At 31.5% G+C, this 17,834-nt stretch overlaps 2 protein-coding genes across 2 annotated transcripts; one reads left to right on the top strand and one right to left on the bottom strand.

The window, feature by feature from the left end:
- Positions 1-7,734: 7,734 nt before the first annotated feature.
- LOC130950349 (uncharacterized) lies at positions 7,735-9,931 on the bottom strand. Its single transcript, XM_057878853.1, has 6 exons — positions 9,896-9,931; positions 9,156-9,586; positions 8,936-9,059; positions 8,556-8,852; positions 8,353-8,454; positions 7,735-8,238 (listed from the first exon to the last, which is right to left on the bottom strand). The coding sequence occupies exons 1-6, from the start codon at positions 9,929-9,931 to the stop codon at positions 7,735-7,737; spliced, it is 1,494 nt and encodes a 497-aa protein (XP_057734836.1).
- Positions 9,932-15,397: 5,466 nt separating this feature from the next.
- LOC130950348 (uncharacterized) lies at positions 15,398-17,834 on the top strand. The gene is made up of 4 exons (XM_057878852.1): positions 15,398-16,545; positions 16,646-16,942; positions 17,034-17,085; positions 17,226-17,834. The coding sequence occupies exons 1-4, from the start codon at positions 15,398-15,400 to the stop codon at positions 17,832-17,834; spliced, it is 2,106 nt and encodes a 701-aa protein (XP_057734835.1).

Below are 17,834 nucleotides of genomic sequence, written 5' to 3'. Positions count from 1 at the left end.
ATAATAATTGACAAGTTAAGAAAAAGAAGCATATGGTATATATTTTAGGATATGGTGGGGGTTATTGAGTAACAAGGGAACCATATGCAAAATGTTAGGGTTAAACCACATGGAAGACATAATTTGCAGGGTGCACACATTCACATGCTATCCAAAAAAAAAAAGCAGCCCCCTTTATTTATTTAATTTTTGTGTATGAAAAATACATCTGTAACTGTAAGAAAGCCAGCAAGGCACATATATATAGCATGCATCGCAGGTGCCTCTAGCTGTGCCATGCAATTGGCCAGGCTAGCTAGAGATACATTACATGTTCATGCCTACTATTTCAAACTTCAAAGGAAGGTTACTTAGTTAGTTCTTCATCTAGATATATAGTAAATTTTATTATAAAACTAATTATATTTTCAATCAAGAATAACTAAATTACAAGATGATACATGTAAATATTAAGGTTCTTGTGAGAAGAGGATTAGAGTAGAGAATCCAGAGTTGAAGAAAATAGAGTTGTATGTGTAACCGATGAGTAATATTAATATTTACTTTATCTATCCACTCACCATATAGTGCAAGCTAAGAGAGCATATATATATATATCTGCTCTACAAGTTAGCACACTAACAAAAATATGTTGCTTCTACAATAAAAAAGCTAAGTAAACAGTCAATCTTAATTGAAAAAGTATTCTTCTACAAGTCAATATAAGTCAATTTTATTATAATTTAAACTTTATAAATAAATAAAAATTTAAAAATTAAATTTTAAAAAAAAATTTCTATATTTATTTTACTCACATTTATAATACACAATAAAAATAATCCATGAAAAACCTAATCCCTTTTCATTCGTTTGAAAACAGTTAAATTTCTCTCTCCATAAACTCATTGTCTCCACACAATTTTCAACGCTACTACCCAGTAACCACCATCGCATCTTTCATCGTGCTGCGCGGCCTCTTCCTCACGTCTTGTTGCCTTCCTTCTTTCGTCGACCCCGCCGCCCACCGTTCTGACACATCTGCACCGCTGCAGCTCCCATCCGTTCCGACGCAGCTACTGCCAGGCCCCATTCGCAATGTGCAATCAACTACTCTAATTCATGGCAATTCCTCCACTCATGATGTGCGGTCTCTGTGGCTTCCTCATTGCAACGCGCCATTGTGAGTCCCTCACAGTGTATATGCAATGCCGTCCAAGATGTCGTCGTTGGTCACCCTACTGGTCTTCTTCTTCTCTTCCTTCTATTTGGTTTTGAATGACTCTTTTAACTAATTTTTTATGTTTTTTTCCTAAATTTTGGATGATTCTTTTTATTAGTTTTGGATGATTCTTCTTTCTATGTTTTGTATATTTTTTTTTTAGAATTTTGATGATTCTTTATCTTATGTTTTGGTGTTTTGAAATTTAGACTTTTCGTAACAAATAATAAAAAAGGTGAATTAGAGTAAGAAAAAATAATTAATGATCATTAATTTTGTATTTGTTAAAAAATATAATTTAAATAATCAATAATTAATGACAATTAATTAATATAAAGTACAATTTAAATATGTTTATTAGCTTGTTGTTAGTTATACCTGCGTTAGTTTCCTACTCAGATTGATCCTAATTACTAGTCTATCTCGGTTAGAGTTATAATAGAATTAGGTGTAGTACTCTTTTTTTTAATAATTATTCTTTCTAAAATTATCCTTTCTAAAATTATTCATTATACAACGAAGGGTGAAGCTATGAAAGCTATTGCGGAGATGAATAGAATGAGACTACGAGAAAAGATTGTTTCAGTAGAAGAAGCCAAGTATCGACGTACAAATGAAGTGGAAAATGTAAAGAGACATAAGGAGGAGGACGTTATCCGAAATATTGTTAAGCATCAACCTTAACACGAGGAGAGATTGAGGTTTTTGAGGAAGAATGTCGAAGAGCGGAGGAAACAGGAAGATACAGGAAAAAAAGAAGATCCATATGGCAATGGGTGGACGAAGAAGATCGAAGTTCCTGTGACAAAAGAGAATTTTGAGTGGTTACAGAAGAGCCTAATAGGCGGCACGATAAAAGCTATTGACTATAGTTTCTTGAAGTTCATGATTGGAAAGAATTTTCTTTAGATTGCACAAGTACGAGAACTAGGAGCTTACAAAACACTCATGACCTTTCATAGTGTTTTGAGTGTAGAAAAAGCCTACACATTCAAAATGAACAACTTGTTGCAACTTTTCCAGAGAATTGGAAAATGGGATAAAGAGGAACGTAGCGAAACTCGAAGGATATGGTTGGAGTACTTTGGTATTCCTTTGTATACATGGTCAACGAGATATTCAAGATAATAGGAAGCCATTGGAGGGAAGTTATTGAGTGTGACAAAGCCATGAAATCATGCCTCTCATTCAGTATAGGATGGGTGCAAATTGATACTTGTATTATGGACATAATCAACTAGTGGGTTCACATCACAATTGGAACTAGCGGATTCGACGTTCTAGTTAAAGAGGTTGGTCATGAGAGTTACGAACGGAAGTGCAAGCTTGAGAAGGTAGGGACTCCTTGTGACCCAAAAACATGCGAGAATTTGGTTGCAAGCAGCTGGAGCGCTATAGTGCCAGTGGAAAGCAGAGATCCAGTGGTTGAGTTGATGATGGCACTACCAAAGGAGGAAGAAGTGGATAAGAGTAGATTAGTAATTTCTGAGAATATTTTGAATGAATGAAGTTATTGCAATTCAATTCAAATTCAAAACTTAAGGGCAACAAATGATGCTAATTTAGAGGGAAGTACTGATTTGAAGGGATATAATGATTTGCTATTTAATGATGCTGAATCCAAAAATACTGTTAGTTGGGATTACAATAATGATGGGCTGAATAAAGGTGACTTTTGGAAAAAGAAAAAGAAAAGCAAAATGGACTCTTTGGTTGGCCCAATAAGGAGCTTTGTGCCATTTGTTCCAATGGAGGAAGATTGGGCCCAACCCCCCAACAAAAGAAGCCCAGCGCATGCTGAAGAGGTGATGAGAAGCGGCGGGCTGGTGCTGGTGGACCCGAGTCGGGTTTGTCTCGGTCGAGTTATGTCTTCTCCCACTCCTAGGTTAAGTGCTGCTGCTCAAGAACAGTTTGAAGCAGACAATCGCAACCTTAGCGTCTCATCTGGTCCGTGTGGCGAAGGAGATCAACGAATTGTCGAGCTGCGAAGGGGTAATGGAGGTGGGGGTCATGTCAGACCTGCGATTGTGAAGGCTGTGCGCGAGTCTCGTCCGATGGGGAGCCTTCTCATGGAATCTGCGATGTCTGAGGAGAACCGGTTATTGCTGGCGATGGTGGGACTGCAATCTTCCAGGCACGGGGGTCCAAAGGAGGAAGCCGAAGACAGGTTTGCAGTAATTCGAAAAAATACTGCAGATTCTTAAGTCAGATTCATCAACGATGGAAGAGATGCCCCTGTAGACTGTATGACATTGAATGGTACATGCCTTGATGGAGGCAGTGCTGAGATCGGGACTGCCATTGATATCGGCGCTGGAAACCAGGGAAACAAGGATACAAAAGATTTGGAACGAGAGGAGCATATGCTTGAAAATAGGAGGATGTGGGAGTTGGCTGTTGAATCAGGATCAGTGCAGTACAACGAAGAAGACAACATCATGGCAATTCTTCAAGAACATAATGTAGCACAAACTCAAAAGAGGAGATTGGCGAAATAGAAAGAAAAGGCACGAAGGTGCAAACTCAAAAAACTTAATAAGGTGTGTAATAATGTTTTAAAATAATTTTTAACTCTTAGAATGTTAGGAGGTTGCAGGGTGTTGGAAAGTCGAGTATGGTGAAAGAATTAAAAAAAAAGCAAAAACTGAATATGTTAGGTTTGGTTGAAACTAAGATGCAAGTAGTGACTAAGTTTGATATAGTGCGTATTTTGGGGAGTGATGCTGTAGGGTGGGAGTTTGTAGGTTTGGAAGGCACGTCTGGGGTCTGTTGTTAATGTGGACTGACATGCTATTTAAGATGAATAACTATTACAAAGGGGAGAGATGATTATGTGTTGAAGGAGTCCTCCTGAAATATGAGTTCAGTTGTGCTTTTTGTTTAGTATACGGTGCTCATACTAGAGTGGATAAAATAGTTGTATGGGAGGAACTGAGTTTTATAGCTGGGTTATGTCATGTTCCGATATGTTACATGGGAGACATTGATGAGGCTATATAGATTGAAGAAAGGAAAGGTTAAGACAGATTAACAGTGTCTGCAGAAGATTTTAAGGCTTGGGTCCAAGATATGCAGTTAGTGAACTTACTGTTGAATGATAAAAAATTTACACGGTTCAAAGGTCGCTCTTGCAGTCATATCGATAGAGCTCTATTAAGTGTAGAATGGATTGAGGAGTTTTCGGAGATTCGATTAAAAGATGGACCGAGAGGTTTGTCAGATCACTGTCCAATTATAGTTGAGGATTCCAAATTCAGAGGTGGACCACGACCTTTTTGAAGTTTAGATTCTTGGTTTACACATGAGGTTTTTCAATAATGGTCAAGGAGGAATGGAGGGATCTAGGCGAGTTGCAGTTCACAGAAAAGCTGAAAGCTTTAACGCTGCCTTTGGAGAGATGGCATAAGGGCAATTTGGTGACATAGACAAAAAAATTCAGCGCTTTGAAGAGGAGATCAAAATGATAGATGATATGACTGGCACTAAAGTTTATGATAGTACAGTGGAGGCTAAAAGAAAGACGCAACAAGTGGCTCATATGTTTTTTTGCAGTTATATAAAGCGTTTGGCTTGAGACGAACAGGCAATTGTTTAATAACAAGGAAGTTGGTATGTACAAGAGGTGTTTCACAAATCTATAACTAATTATAGAGAGTGGAATAGTGCGGATCCCTTTTGTTGTTGATGACAATACCAAAGATAACATTAAGAATTGTGTTCAGGCTACTTTTATTGTTTTTTGATATCTGAGTCCTTTTATTTCGTTCCGTCTTATTGTGTTGAGCTCGTTTGTTCAAAAAAATATATATCTTCCGATTCTTGTTTCTTTGCCAAAATAAAATATACACAAATAAAAAAATGTATATATAGATATTTAGTATAAAATACTTGACGTTCAAATCATATACAAATATATATTTAGTAATTTATACTCATAATTCAAAAATATACCTCGCTCAATCTACATACTATTTGTTTTTTCTTTTAATAATTTTATTTAATTTTTTAAAAATATAATTATTTATATATTTTTTTGTATTAATTTAAATTTTTTTAAAAATAATTTAATAATATGATATCAAATTTTTTATAACTAAAAAAATTTAGAATTTAATATTTGTTATCTTCCAAAAAAAAATACAAGATAAATAACAAAAAAAATTCTAAATAAAAATTTAAACAAATCTAAAAGATCTGAAATTTTTGCTTAAAAAATGTGTTAAAAATATAATAATTTATATGCTTCTTTATATCAATTTCAACTTTTAAAAAAGGTAATTTTATGACACAATTAACAACTCTTTATTACAGAATTTTTAATGATCAATCTTAAAGTAAATAGCCATGATAATGCACTAAATGGTTATTGACTTATGACCGTTAATTTAACTTCTAAACATTTTAATTATAAAAACATTAATATTATAAAATTATTTTGTAACAGCTTTGAACAGAAATACAAAAATGATTTCATATCTATCATAAATGTTGATGCTTCAAGTCAAATTAATAGGATGTGTTTCCTAACAATAGTGCGGGGTGAGTGACATATAGGTTGGAAAAAAAGCTGAAATTAAATCCCATCATATTTCTAAATACTATTTGAACTTTTAATAAGAAATTAAAGAGGGGTTTCTTTCACTGCAAGGAATACAAAATACGCCACAGAATATATAAACTTATAATCACCCCCTTCTACTATGTTCTAGTTAGTTATAAGACAAAGGCAGATCGAACGTTTAGGAATTTAGTTCTTTCTTGGTTGGCGAATATAAGGACATTCATGGGCAGACAATTATTGAAGTTATTTATGAGCTGTATGATGAAAATTAAATTTTGTAGTAGAGTCCCACACACACAAATAAAACAAAATTGTTAAAAGTGCTCCAAATTAAAGATGATAAAATGTAATAGTATATGGTAGTTTTCTTCTAATTAACTAAATTTTTTTTACCTATGGTAGCTGAGTTGTCGTTCATCGCCGTATAAGGTTAAAGAATAACATGCAAAAGTAATGTATCCTAATCTAATTAATGCATCAATTAGTGAAACACATCATAAACTTTTAAAGTTGGCTCATTTATTGTGGGGCCTTTTAATTAATAAAAAAATATAAGAAGACAATGAAGTATTTATACAATGTGTATAATAGAGGTATAAGAATATTCGATTTCAAATATTTATTATCCTAGCTGGTATGCAGATGGTTATTTTGGATAGTATAAATATATTGTGTTTGAGAAATTAATAATATTTTATTTTGAATATTCATTTTTTAATTTATATTAAGCCAAATAAATAACCCATTATATATATTGTACAAATACTCTATTAGTTCTCTAACGAGATTCTTAATTAATTTGTATGTATCATTATAATTTAGGTTCAATATAATTTTTTATCGCTAATAAATCATATATAATAAATCTTCCTCTAAGTAATAATTTACTTTTGGTCAAGTCTAAAAGCACACAATAATAAAGATCGGTATAACTTAATTTTAATACAATAATTATGTAAGGTATTTTAATAAAGTCATCTAATTATATTTATATATTTAAATAATTTTTTAAATAAAAAATCTAAAAATTAATTATTTTTATTTATATGACAATACACAATTGTATATGTTATTATTCAACTACTTCTTTTCAAAAACTCACTACTAGAAATAGGGCTTTTTCGGACGAATTTTGAGACGAAATTGAAATAAATTTCGAACAAATTATGGACAAATTTTTTCTTTCAAACAAATTTGGGACGAATTTTTTTTGTCCCAAAAAGCCTTGTTGCTAATTTAAATTTTGTCTGAAATTTCGTCCGAAATTTTTTTCAGACGATTTTGTGACAGATTTCGAATAGGTATTTATCTGCTAGATTTCTAACTATTATGATGTATTTTAGACGAATTTCAGACAGATTAGCTAGCATAAAAACAACGTATTTCAAACAAATTTCAAACAAAAAATATACTTTATTTCAGACAAATTTCTAACGAATTTAGTCAAATATAACAAATTTTTTTCAAACAAATTTTAGACAAATCAAATATTTTTCTTCAATTAAATTTCAGACAAATTTAATTTAAAAGAATTTACGTATTTGAAGCAAATTTCATACAAAACCAAAAATTATTTTCGCACAAATTTTCTACAAATTTAATATAATATTTCAAATAATTTTCATACAAAATAATTTGCTATTTAATAGATAAATATTTTAGAAAATAAATTATATTCGATTTGCTTTCTATATTAAGACCATCATAATCATTTTTTTCATATTACATCATCGAAATTATAAACACATAATAAAATCATGAAAAAGTTAATTACCATAAAAGAGTTAAAAAATTATTTATTATTAAAATACTTTTGTCCATAAATGTAATCAAACTAAAATCAGAAAAAAAAATACTTAAACTAAAACAAAAAAAGCCTTTAAAAAGGTCAAATATCATGAATAAAATAAAACGTACTAACTAATTCACCTAAAAATTTCTTAATCTAAATCAGAAGAAACATATACTCCAAATATCAATCACTCATGTTATCATCACTAGAGCCTGTCCAAAGCTCATCTTCCGTAGGATCAGACAAGGTTGAAGGAAGTGGGAGATTCAACTTTTTATACAAAGCATGAATTGTCTTTTCAGTAGAACCAATTCTTTTCTGTTGAACTTTTAGTTGACGTCCTTGATCTTTTAACTTGTGCTCAGCATCTTTCAACTTAACCTTTTGCTCTTCATTGATCATTTCTTGCTCCTTTGCTTTTTCTTTCCACATGTGAAGTTCTTGCTCAATATTTAGATTGTCTTTAGATGTCTCTGAACAATTTCTGGAATCCAACTTTGAAGAGAGATCTAAACCAAAAGAGCCTAAGCCAAAAGCAGCTTTCTTTTTTCCCTTTGTCACAACTTCATTCCAAACAGTATAATCATCTGGTATATCTAGGCTTTCCTTAGATGCCTCAACATCTTCCTCATTATCCAAGGATAAAGTTACTTGAGAAAGTTCTGTCTTTCGCTTTTTGAATTCACCCTACAAAATCAATTCATGTTAATCGCAACTAAATATGTCATGAACAAATACTAACATATAGTGAAAATTAGCAGTTTAAAAAAACAAAAAGAAGAACAAATTAGCATCACATACAATGACTTTCTCAGATCTTTCATCAATCCAACTTTTGTCTTTTTTGGTGTGGCATTTAGTATAAACCTCCTCTAGAGAAGGTTTTACTCCCGTAGCTTTCTCCTATAATATAACAGTTTTAATCGATAGGAAAGAAAAAAGAATAAGAAAACATTGCAAAAATAATAAGAACAAGACTATAAATAAACTATTTTTTATCTTACCATTCTGCGTGCATGTTCACCCATAGATATGGAACCACCAGTATGCATGGAACTTCCATCATTTGATGCTCGATTCACAGTATTTGCTGCTGACCAGTTCTTAAATTTCGAATCTGTAGCAAAATAATGTAATAGTTGACGCCAAACGGGTTCAGGAATATATTTTGGTACATGGTTAGGGTCTTTTGAATAATTGCGTCTCTCCTGATTCATCAATGATCTTAATCGATCACTCCCTTTAATCTCAAAAATTTGACGAATTCTTGCATTGTGTTGAGGTTCCCACATACAATTTTTCTATAAAAGAAAACAAACATATACATTGAATTACCCACTATGTATAATATCAAAATAACAAAAAAATGATAATAAATACTTACTTTAAATTCAGTAAACCACAAATCTCGCATTTGCTCACTAGCATGTCTCCAGGAAGGGCAGAATTCTGAAAATTTGCTTTTAATGGCATTTGTTACATGACGAACAGCAGTACATGGATTAAACCTATAAGAAGTTCAAATAATGAGTAATTGCACATGTATTCACAATAAAAACAATATAGAGAGAATGTTAAAATAGAAAACTGATTGTTGTACTTACTCATTGCCAAAAGGCTCTATTTTCAAGAGCCCTTCTTGAGTGACAAGTTCACCTTCTTGAGCAAGAGATTCATCGTGATGATTTTTATCCGATGAGTGAGCATGATGTAAATTTCGTTCATTATTAGGAGCATTATCAAATGACTGAGGTTGGACAGGTGAACAGTATGGTGATTCAGCTGGTGATGGTGATGGTGATGGTGTATGATCGGCATGGGAAGATAGTAAATTTCTCTTGAATTTTTGTGGTGGCTGGGAAGAAGAGGGTGGTAATGCTGAAGGCTTTTTAGATACATGTGAAGGAACTGGAGCTCGTGATTTTGTAGGCTTAGAGTGTGAAAACTTAGTTTTGTGTTCACTAATCACCTTTTTATTACCAGTCTTTTGTACTTTAATTGACAAGTGTTTTTTATTTTTTTTAGAACCTGACATCTAAAACAACAAAGATTTATTTGATTAGTAAGACATTGCAGTTAAATTTTAGTAACATGTACATCATCAAAAGAATTAAAAAAATAACAACGTAAAATAATACTTAACTGCCAAAATAATCAACTAGGAGGTAAGATAAAGTGCTACTATGCTTTAGTACTAAACTACTAATATATATGTACACATGAGCATTTTAAAAAATTCATAACAAGGATAATACTATATGTGTGAAAGGGGCAGATTATGTGAAAGGTGAAAATAGAAAATACTAGTAATTACATTATAGTTAGTAGTAGATCCTACACAAACCTGAACACGTGCTGGAACATCGCTACTGTTATCCATAGCTACAGTGGATGATTCTATTCAATCTACAAGAAGAAAAATTTATACTTATGGAGAAGCCTTATATAATATGTTTATAATATCTACTATCTACTGTATAATAATGAGCCATCACCACATGTAATATCTGTAAATTGAATTCTTTAACAATCTTGGGACCATGTGCAAATCATATAACTCATCACCCCAGAAAAAAAAAAAGAAGAAATAGCATGGCTTTTGATTAACAGAAAACGTTGAGAATGCTAAAAAAAGGGTCATAAATTGATAAATAATTATAAACATTTTGATTGGACTATATACTAAGTATTTCTTAATCAATAATAGCTGAAGGCACGGGACCTATATATATAAAATAAGAGTAATTAATTAGTATATAGAGAATTGGTAGCATCTGCATATTATCAGTGGAATCTAAGCGCCATAATAGTGATATACACATATATGAAAAATATGCATTTTTCCTTTAAGATAATAGCAATCAATAAGAATAAACAAAATTTATGTCGGCATACATATACATATACACATATATTATATGCAGAAAAGGGAGCAGACCAAGCTAAGTTACCAGCAATTCCATATAGTGCCATTTAATTAAAAAGTAGAAAATCAAATATCAGTTGTATTTGGCGTGCAACAGAGTGAAAGCAAAACAGATTAACTAATGAAGAAAAAGCTTACTCTACAACTCACTGCGTGCAAGGTTCCCCCAAGAAGTATATGGAAGTGGGAGATAATATAAATAGAGATAATATAATAATATAATTGGTAAGTATGAAATTAATAATTTAAATTATCTCTCTTTTTATTTTTCTCTTATCTAATAATTTTTTTTTAGTTCTTTCGTATCCTATTAATTCTTTCTTATTCAATTTCTTTCTTTTTATAGGAGCATTTTCTTAATTCAATTTTTTTCTTCATTTAGTAGCATTTTGAATATTATGCTAATAGTACAAAATGTCATCAAATCACATTCATAGCACATCTGAACCTCGGTGGCTTCAAATTACAATATCAAACTAAATTATATATAAATTAATTATGACCTATTTATAAGTTTTTTAGTTTTCTACCATTATGGATACTAGACTAGTAATTACAACTTGTTTTCAAAATGAAAGAAATTAGACCTCTAGTTCAGCCACCAACCTACTTGACATTCTAAATTCAATGAAGTATTGAGTATTGATTATTGTAACTCAAATTAGGAATACGAAAATGATATACAGTTAGAATGCTAACAATTTAAAATCATTTATCATATCATCATATCTATTTTTAGAGAAATCTGATCACACACAAACACTTCATCATCATTCACACTCTTTCATTTACTTAAACACTACCATTACCACACACAAATACTTCATTGTCATTATGTATCAAAACAATCTACATAAGGTAGGCTAAAAAATATATCCTTATATATCAAAACTATAGTAAATCTCATAAAACATCATGTAAACTATGTTTGAAAACCAGACCACAGGCACCACTTCTACAATTTCTATTAATTATTTGTTATGTTTTGCCTATAAACACTTCTACAAGTAAAAAACACACTAAATCATAAAACAACAACAAATTAAAGAATCAGATTCCAAAATGAAAAAACATATAATAATATCTTATTGTTTGAAACAAGATAAATGGTATGAACATGCATATTCTCAAAGCTGTTAAAAACTTCTTTTCTATTTATATGCCTTTTGGCTTACTCAAAATAAAACTACATCCTGGGTACTATCAATTCCACCCCATGACTGGAAAGGTAAGTTTTTTTTCTATTCTATTCACATACACAAATGTATATCAAGAGCTGATTGATCATATTCCTCAAGCATAATTTTATAGATTTTAATTTTAGTCCATGTTTTTATATTTGCAGTATTGTTGCATGATTTTGAGAATCAATGTTGACTGCAATGCTTGCTGTCGAAAATTAAGGAGAATTATTCTAAGGATGAAAGGTAAAAGGATTGTACTAATTAAAGGAAAAATTGACATTAACAACAGGAAAAATATGCATAAATAAAGGAAAAAAAAAACCAACTCAAGCTGTGGGATGCACAAAAATTAGCAATGAAGAAAGGAAATTAACAATAAACAATGAAGAAAGGAAATTAACAATGAAGAAAAGAAATTTTTGATAAACAAAGCTGAGTAACAATCACTACTCACAAAAATTAGAACCTGGCAGTGGCAGAGCACGCAAAGAGAGAAGAAGAAAACAAGGGCAATCCAGCGAAGCTAGAGGGTGGAGGTCGCCTCAGGTGTGGTGTATGAGGCTGGCGGGGGTTCAGGTTCTGAGACCGGCGGAGGCACCCACATGCAGGAGGCAGAGCAGTTGTTTGCGATTGAAAGCTGTTACCTGAAGCGCGAGTCACGATGGTGGAGGTGGTCTGAGGTGCGGGATTGGAGGCTGGAATGGTGGATGTCTGAGACCAGAGGTTTGAAGGCCTGAGAGTGTGAGGGTTGTAGCGGCGAGCGCGAAGCACCAGCGGCGACCACAGACGGGAGGCAGAGCACGCAGAAGAAGCGCGAAGCACGAGCGGGGGAGCACGGAGTAGGAGGGAGGAGATCAAGAACGTAACTGACCTTGAAGCAAAAATTGAGAGTTCTGATAAAGAAAGTTGGATTTTTGACAAGGTAACCTAGATGTGATACATGGGAGAAGGCACTCAAAAACTAAAATCCCCTGAAACTAAAAGGCGGTTCTAAGTAAAGTTTTAATTTTTTGGCGCAAAATAAATTAGTGACTTTGAATAACTATATATAACAAATTTTAAAATTAAAATTATATCTAATTTTCACTAACAAATTAAACATGAATAAGATTACGACGAAAATATATTCAATAAGTTATGAAATATTGTTATCTAAAAGATAGATATTTAAAAAAATTATATTTAATATTAATTTTAAAATGTTTAAATTAAATTATATTTTTTAATTTTTGTTATATAATAATATTTAAAGATAAATATTTAACAAAATCAAATTTTGAAATTAAATATCCCTTTTACAGTAATATATAAGATAAATAAGATAAGATAACTGTCTCGAATTATATAAAGGAAAGTCAGAGATTCTTCAGTTACGTTCTTCATTCCACACACACATATACTTCATAAATCCATTCTTACTTGAGCATTGGAGTGTCCTTGTCAAGTACCCACCCCGTCATTCCAGTCAGACAATCCAACACTCATAAGTCCTTAATCCATCTTACAACGCGTACCAGAGACTCTTAAATAAGTAATTTTTCTCTAGTTTCTTTATAGTATTTATATAATTCTTGTATGCGTGACACAATTTATTTTTTCATATTTTTTAAAATGTTAACGGATAGAACATTTTTTAAATTTTAATAAAAAAATTGAAAAAAAAACTTTTAAGTGGTCAACATTTTTTTAATGTTTTAATCTTATATTTATAAAATAATACTATTTACTATCTAATTTTTGTATTTTTTATATTAAACAGAAATTTTAATTCTCTAATATTCTCCATTAAATTAATGTCAAATATAAATTTGTGTCTAAACAAAACTTTATCGCGATGATGAATTGATTCATATATACATAACGTATTAGATATATCGTTTTCTTCTTCTCAGCATCACTTTATAGGTGCTTTATGTTTGTATTTAAAAATCTATATGTGATAAATATTATCTCAAAAAGCTTCATAATTAATTTAACCAATAAATTTTTAGATTAAATTTAAAGGTTCATGAAAAATCTCTACTTATTAAAACGATTTAATTATATGCATCTCGATGTTACGGTGATGCTAGTTATATTATTGTCATACAAAAAACTTTACTAAGATATATATATTTTGCAAACAAAGGGAAACATATATAAAAGTTTTCATAGATCAAAATTATTATATGGTTTGGTTATAAATGCTATAAGAAATCAAAATTCAATTTTTTTTGTGTATATATATACTAGTATTATTTTTATTTTTTATTGAGTTAAAAAAATATTTTTTATTTTTATTTTTACGTATTAGTATTCACTTTTGAGTGTAATAATTATGAACTAATATATGATAGTAACTAACTGCGATTGAAGAGAAGATAGAAAGAGAATAAAAAAAGGAGGAAGAAAGGGAATAAAAAATAACTAACTAGTATTATTTTAAAATAATATTTAATTTTTTGTCATTATGTATAAGACATTAAATGGGTTTCGAACCCATGTCTTCTTAATAGGCAAGGATAAGGAATGCCACCATGCTAGTGTATTCATTTGAAAATTTATGTGCTAATTATTCTATATATTATATACAAACACAACTGAATTATTTTATATTTATTTAATTTAATTTTAGTTTTATACTCAATTTTTTTAATTCTTTAGAATTTATAGAATTTTAGTTTTATACTCAATTATTGATTATGAAAACTATTATATACTTTCTATGTAGATATGGAAATTCCAGATCATCGAAAGTGGATGTATAATAGAAATTTGCCTAACCGAGGAGGATTACGACAGGAATTTATCAATGGTGTTCGACAATTTATTGATACAGTTACAAAACAACCTCAATTTGTACTTGAAGGCAGTCTACTTAGATGTCCTTGCAACAAACATAAAAATAAAATTTTCTCAACTCCGGATGAAGTTTTACTAGATTTATATAAATATGGTTTCATGCCAAGATACTGGTGTTGGGATTCACATGGAGAGAGTCCATTGCATTTGAATGTAGATCATGATAACCAAGAAGGCACATGTTCTTCTCCGCATGTTAGTGTGCCAATAAGAAATTCATATGAATCTATGGTGGTTGATGCTGCTGGACCAGAATTAATGAGTCAATTTGAAGAATACATGGAAGAGCCTTCGAATGCAGAAGCTAAAAAATTTTATGATTTATTACAGTCTGCTCAGCGCCCATTATTTGAGGGATGTGTTAGTCATTCAGAATTATCAATGGCAGTTAAAATGTTGAGTATAAAAGCTAAAGGGAATGTATCTCAACAAATCTTTGATGATTTCGTGAAAGCTATGAAAGAAGTGATTCCTAAGGATAACTTACTTGTCTCCAATTTTTATGAAGCAAAGAAGCTAGTATCGAAACTTGGCATGGAAAGCAATAAAATTGATTGTTGCATTAATGGTTGTATGCTGTATTACAAGAAGGATGATATACCAAGAAAGGAATGTAAATTTTGTCATTCTCCAAGGTACAAGATAGGTAAAAAGGGTAAACAAGTGCCTTTGAAACGAATGCACTATTTACCGCTTATACCTCGTTTAAGAAGACTTTATGCTTCAATGAACACAGCATCTCACATGCGATGGCATTTTGATCACGAGTTTAAAGGAGTTCTTGAGCATCCATCGGATTCAAAAGCATGGAAGTATTTTGATATGGCCAATAATTGTCACTCCGTATAACCTGCCTCCTTCTATGTGCATGAAAACTCCTTACATGTTTTTATCCATGATTATTCCTGGTCCTCGTAATCCTAAAACCAGGATTGATGTATACCTGCAGCCCTTGATTGATGAGCTAAAACTACTATGGGAAGATGGCGTTTTAACTTATGATATTCATTCCAAGTCAAATTTTGTAATGCGAGCTGCATTGTTGTGGACTATTAATGATTTTCCTGCATATGGAATGTTGTCTGGATGGATGACAGCAGACAGGCTAGCATGTCCATACTGTATGGAACGAACCAAGGCATTCCAATTAAAAAATGGGAGAAAGCCATCATGGTTTGACTGCCACAGACAATTCTTGCCAAATAATCACATGTTTAGAAGAAACAAGGATGCATTCTATAAGAATAGAATTGAGAGATCAGAACCTCCGCCAAGATTGACTGGAGAGCAAATATGGTATATAGTTCAGAATTATGATAAGATAAGTGATGTTGAGCAACTTGAGATAGAAGGATATGGAAGTACGCATAATTGGACCAAAAGAAGCATATTTTGGGATTTGCCTTATTGGCGTCATAATTTAATCCGTCATAACCTTGATGTAATGCATATTGAGAAGAATGTATTTGATAATATATTCAATACTGTCATGGACATCAAAGAGAAGACTAAAGATAATGCAAAGGCTAGAATGGATCTGTCATTATACTGCAAGCGAAAAAATTTAGAACTGCCAAAACAAAGTGGAGGTAAAATTATAAAACCCAAAGCAAACTACACATTTACCCTCCAGCAAAAGAGGGCAATATGTGAATGGGTGAAAGAGTTAAGGATGCCTGATGGGTATGTTTCAAATTTAGGGAGATGTGTTGACATGATAGAGGGCAAGTTATATGGAATGAAAAGTCATGATTGTCATATATTTATGGAACGTTTACTGCCAATTGCTTTTAGTTCATTGCCAGAGCAGATCTGGAAGCCAATAACAGAGTTAAGTCAATTCTTTCGAGATTTGTGCTCAACATCGTTACGAGAAGATGTTCTAAATAAGCTAGAAGAAAATATTCCAATTGTGCTATGCAAGCTAGAACGTATTTTTCCTCCTGGATTTTTTGACTCAATGGAACATCTACCTATTCATTTGCCATTTGAAGCATTGCTTGGTGGTCCTGTGCAATATAGATGGATGTATCCTTTTGAGAGGTACCTTATTCACACCTCTATATTTACTCTCAAATTTCTTTTTACTGTTTTATTAAGTCAATTTGTTATTTGATTTTTGTTATAAATTTTTTCATGATAGGTTTCTCCATCATCTTAAAAAAAAGGTCAAGAACAAAGCACATGTTGAAGGATTTATCGTTGAATCATACCTAATTGAGGAGATTTCTTACTTTTGTGAGTACTATTTTAACCAAACTAGCATCGATGCAAAGCAAAATGATGAAGGTGATGATTCAATTGAGCAAAATTTGTCTATTTTTAATTTGCCTGGTTGTTTGGCTGGTGAATGCAAAACTCGTTATTTAGATGACAAAGAATTCAGTGCAGCCATGAATCATATACTAATAAACTGTGATGAAATTAAGCCATATATTGAGTGAGTATTTATCTTCCTATATATATTCTTACTATTAATAATATTTTTTTATATTAATAATTTTAATTTATTTGAAATTCATGTACTATAGGATCTTTGTGGATTTCATATGCCAAGATCATATTACTTTAAGTGATGAACAAGTTGATCAATTTATTGAAGCGGATTTTGCAGAATAGTTTAAAAATTATGTAAGTCAACATGATATGATAGTCTTATTGCACACACAATTTTTGGTAGATGACATATTATATTCTAACTTATTGGTTCTTATTTAATATAGGTTCATGATCCTTTAAATAATGTGACAGATTTGAATATTCATTCCTTGGCATGGGGTCCTTTGAGAATTGTTAAATGTTGGCCTATTTACAAAGTCAATGGCTTCAAGTTTCACACAAGATCTCACTCAAGTGAAAAGTCAACTCAAAATTATGGAATATGTGTCAAAGGCACAGGTTATGGTGAATATGAAAATGATTTCTATGGCCTGCTTAATGAAATTATCCAATTTGAGTATACTGGGCTACCACTAAAAAGAGTTGTACTATTTAAATGCGAATGGTTTGATCCCACGATTGGCAAAGGAACAAAGGTAAACAAAGAGTATGGAATCATACAGATTCGAAAGAATCGACGATATGGTAAATATGATCCATTTATCATTGCACATAAAGCAATTCAAGTATATTTTGCACCTCATCCAATGAGCAACACCAAGAAAAAAGCAGAATGGTGGTTTGTATTCAAGACTAAAGCAAGAGGTGAGATTGAGATTGAAACAACGGAGGATTTTGCATATCAAGAAGATGGCACAAATCAATCTAACAATCATATCTCAAATGATATTGATATTGTTGTTGATTTACTGGATACCAATAGTACAAGATAA

The sequence above is a fragment of the Arachis stenosperma genome, chromosome 9 (assembly GCF_014773155.1).
Source record: "Arachis stenosperma cultivar V10309 chromosome 9, arast.V10309.gnm1.PFL2, whole genome shotgun sequence".
Taxonomy (NCBI): Eukaryota; Viridiplantae; Streptophyta; class Magnoliopsida; order Fabales; family Fabaceae; genus Arachis; species Arachis stenosperma.
The sequence above is the reverse complement of the archived record's forward strand: the minus strand, read 5'-3'. Positions and strand labels throughout refer to the sequence as shown.

Bases quoted from the DNA above. Each gene is read 5' to 3' on its own strand.
- LOC130950349 (XM_057878853.1), bottom strand. From the start codon at position 9,931: ATGGATAACAGTAGCGATGTTCCAGCACGTGTTCAG. The intron at 9,060-9,155 runs GTAAGTACAACA...AACTTCTTATAG, and splicing joins ATAGAGCCTTTTGGCAATGA to GTTTAATCCATGTACTGCTG. The intron at 8,455-8,555 runs GTAAGATAAAAA...GTTATATTATAG, and splicing joins GTGAACATGCACGCAGAATG to GAGAAAGCTACGGGAGTAAA.
- LOC130950348 (XM_057878852.1), top strand. From the start codon at position 15,398: ATGATTATTCCTGGTCCTCGTAATCCTAAAACCAGGATTGATGTATAC. The intron at 16,943-17,033 runs GTGAGTATTTAT...CATGTACTATAG, and splicing joins GAAATTAAGCCATATATTGA to GATCTTTGTGGATTTCATAT. The intron at 17,086-17,225 runs GTTGATCAATTT...TATTTAATATAG, and splicing joins TTACTTTAAGTGATGAACAA to GTTCATGATCCTTTAAATAA.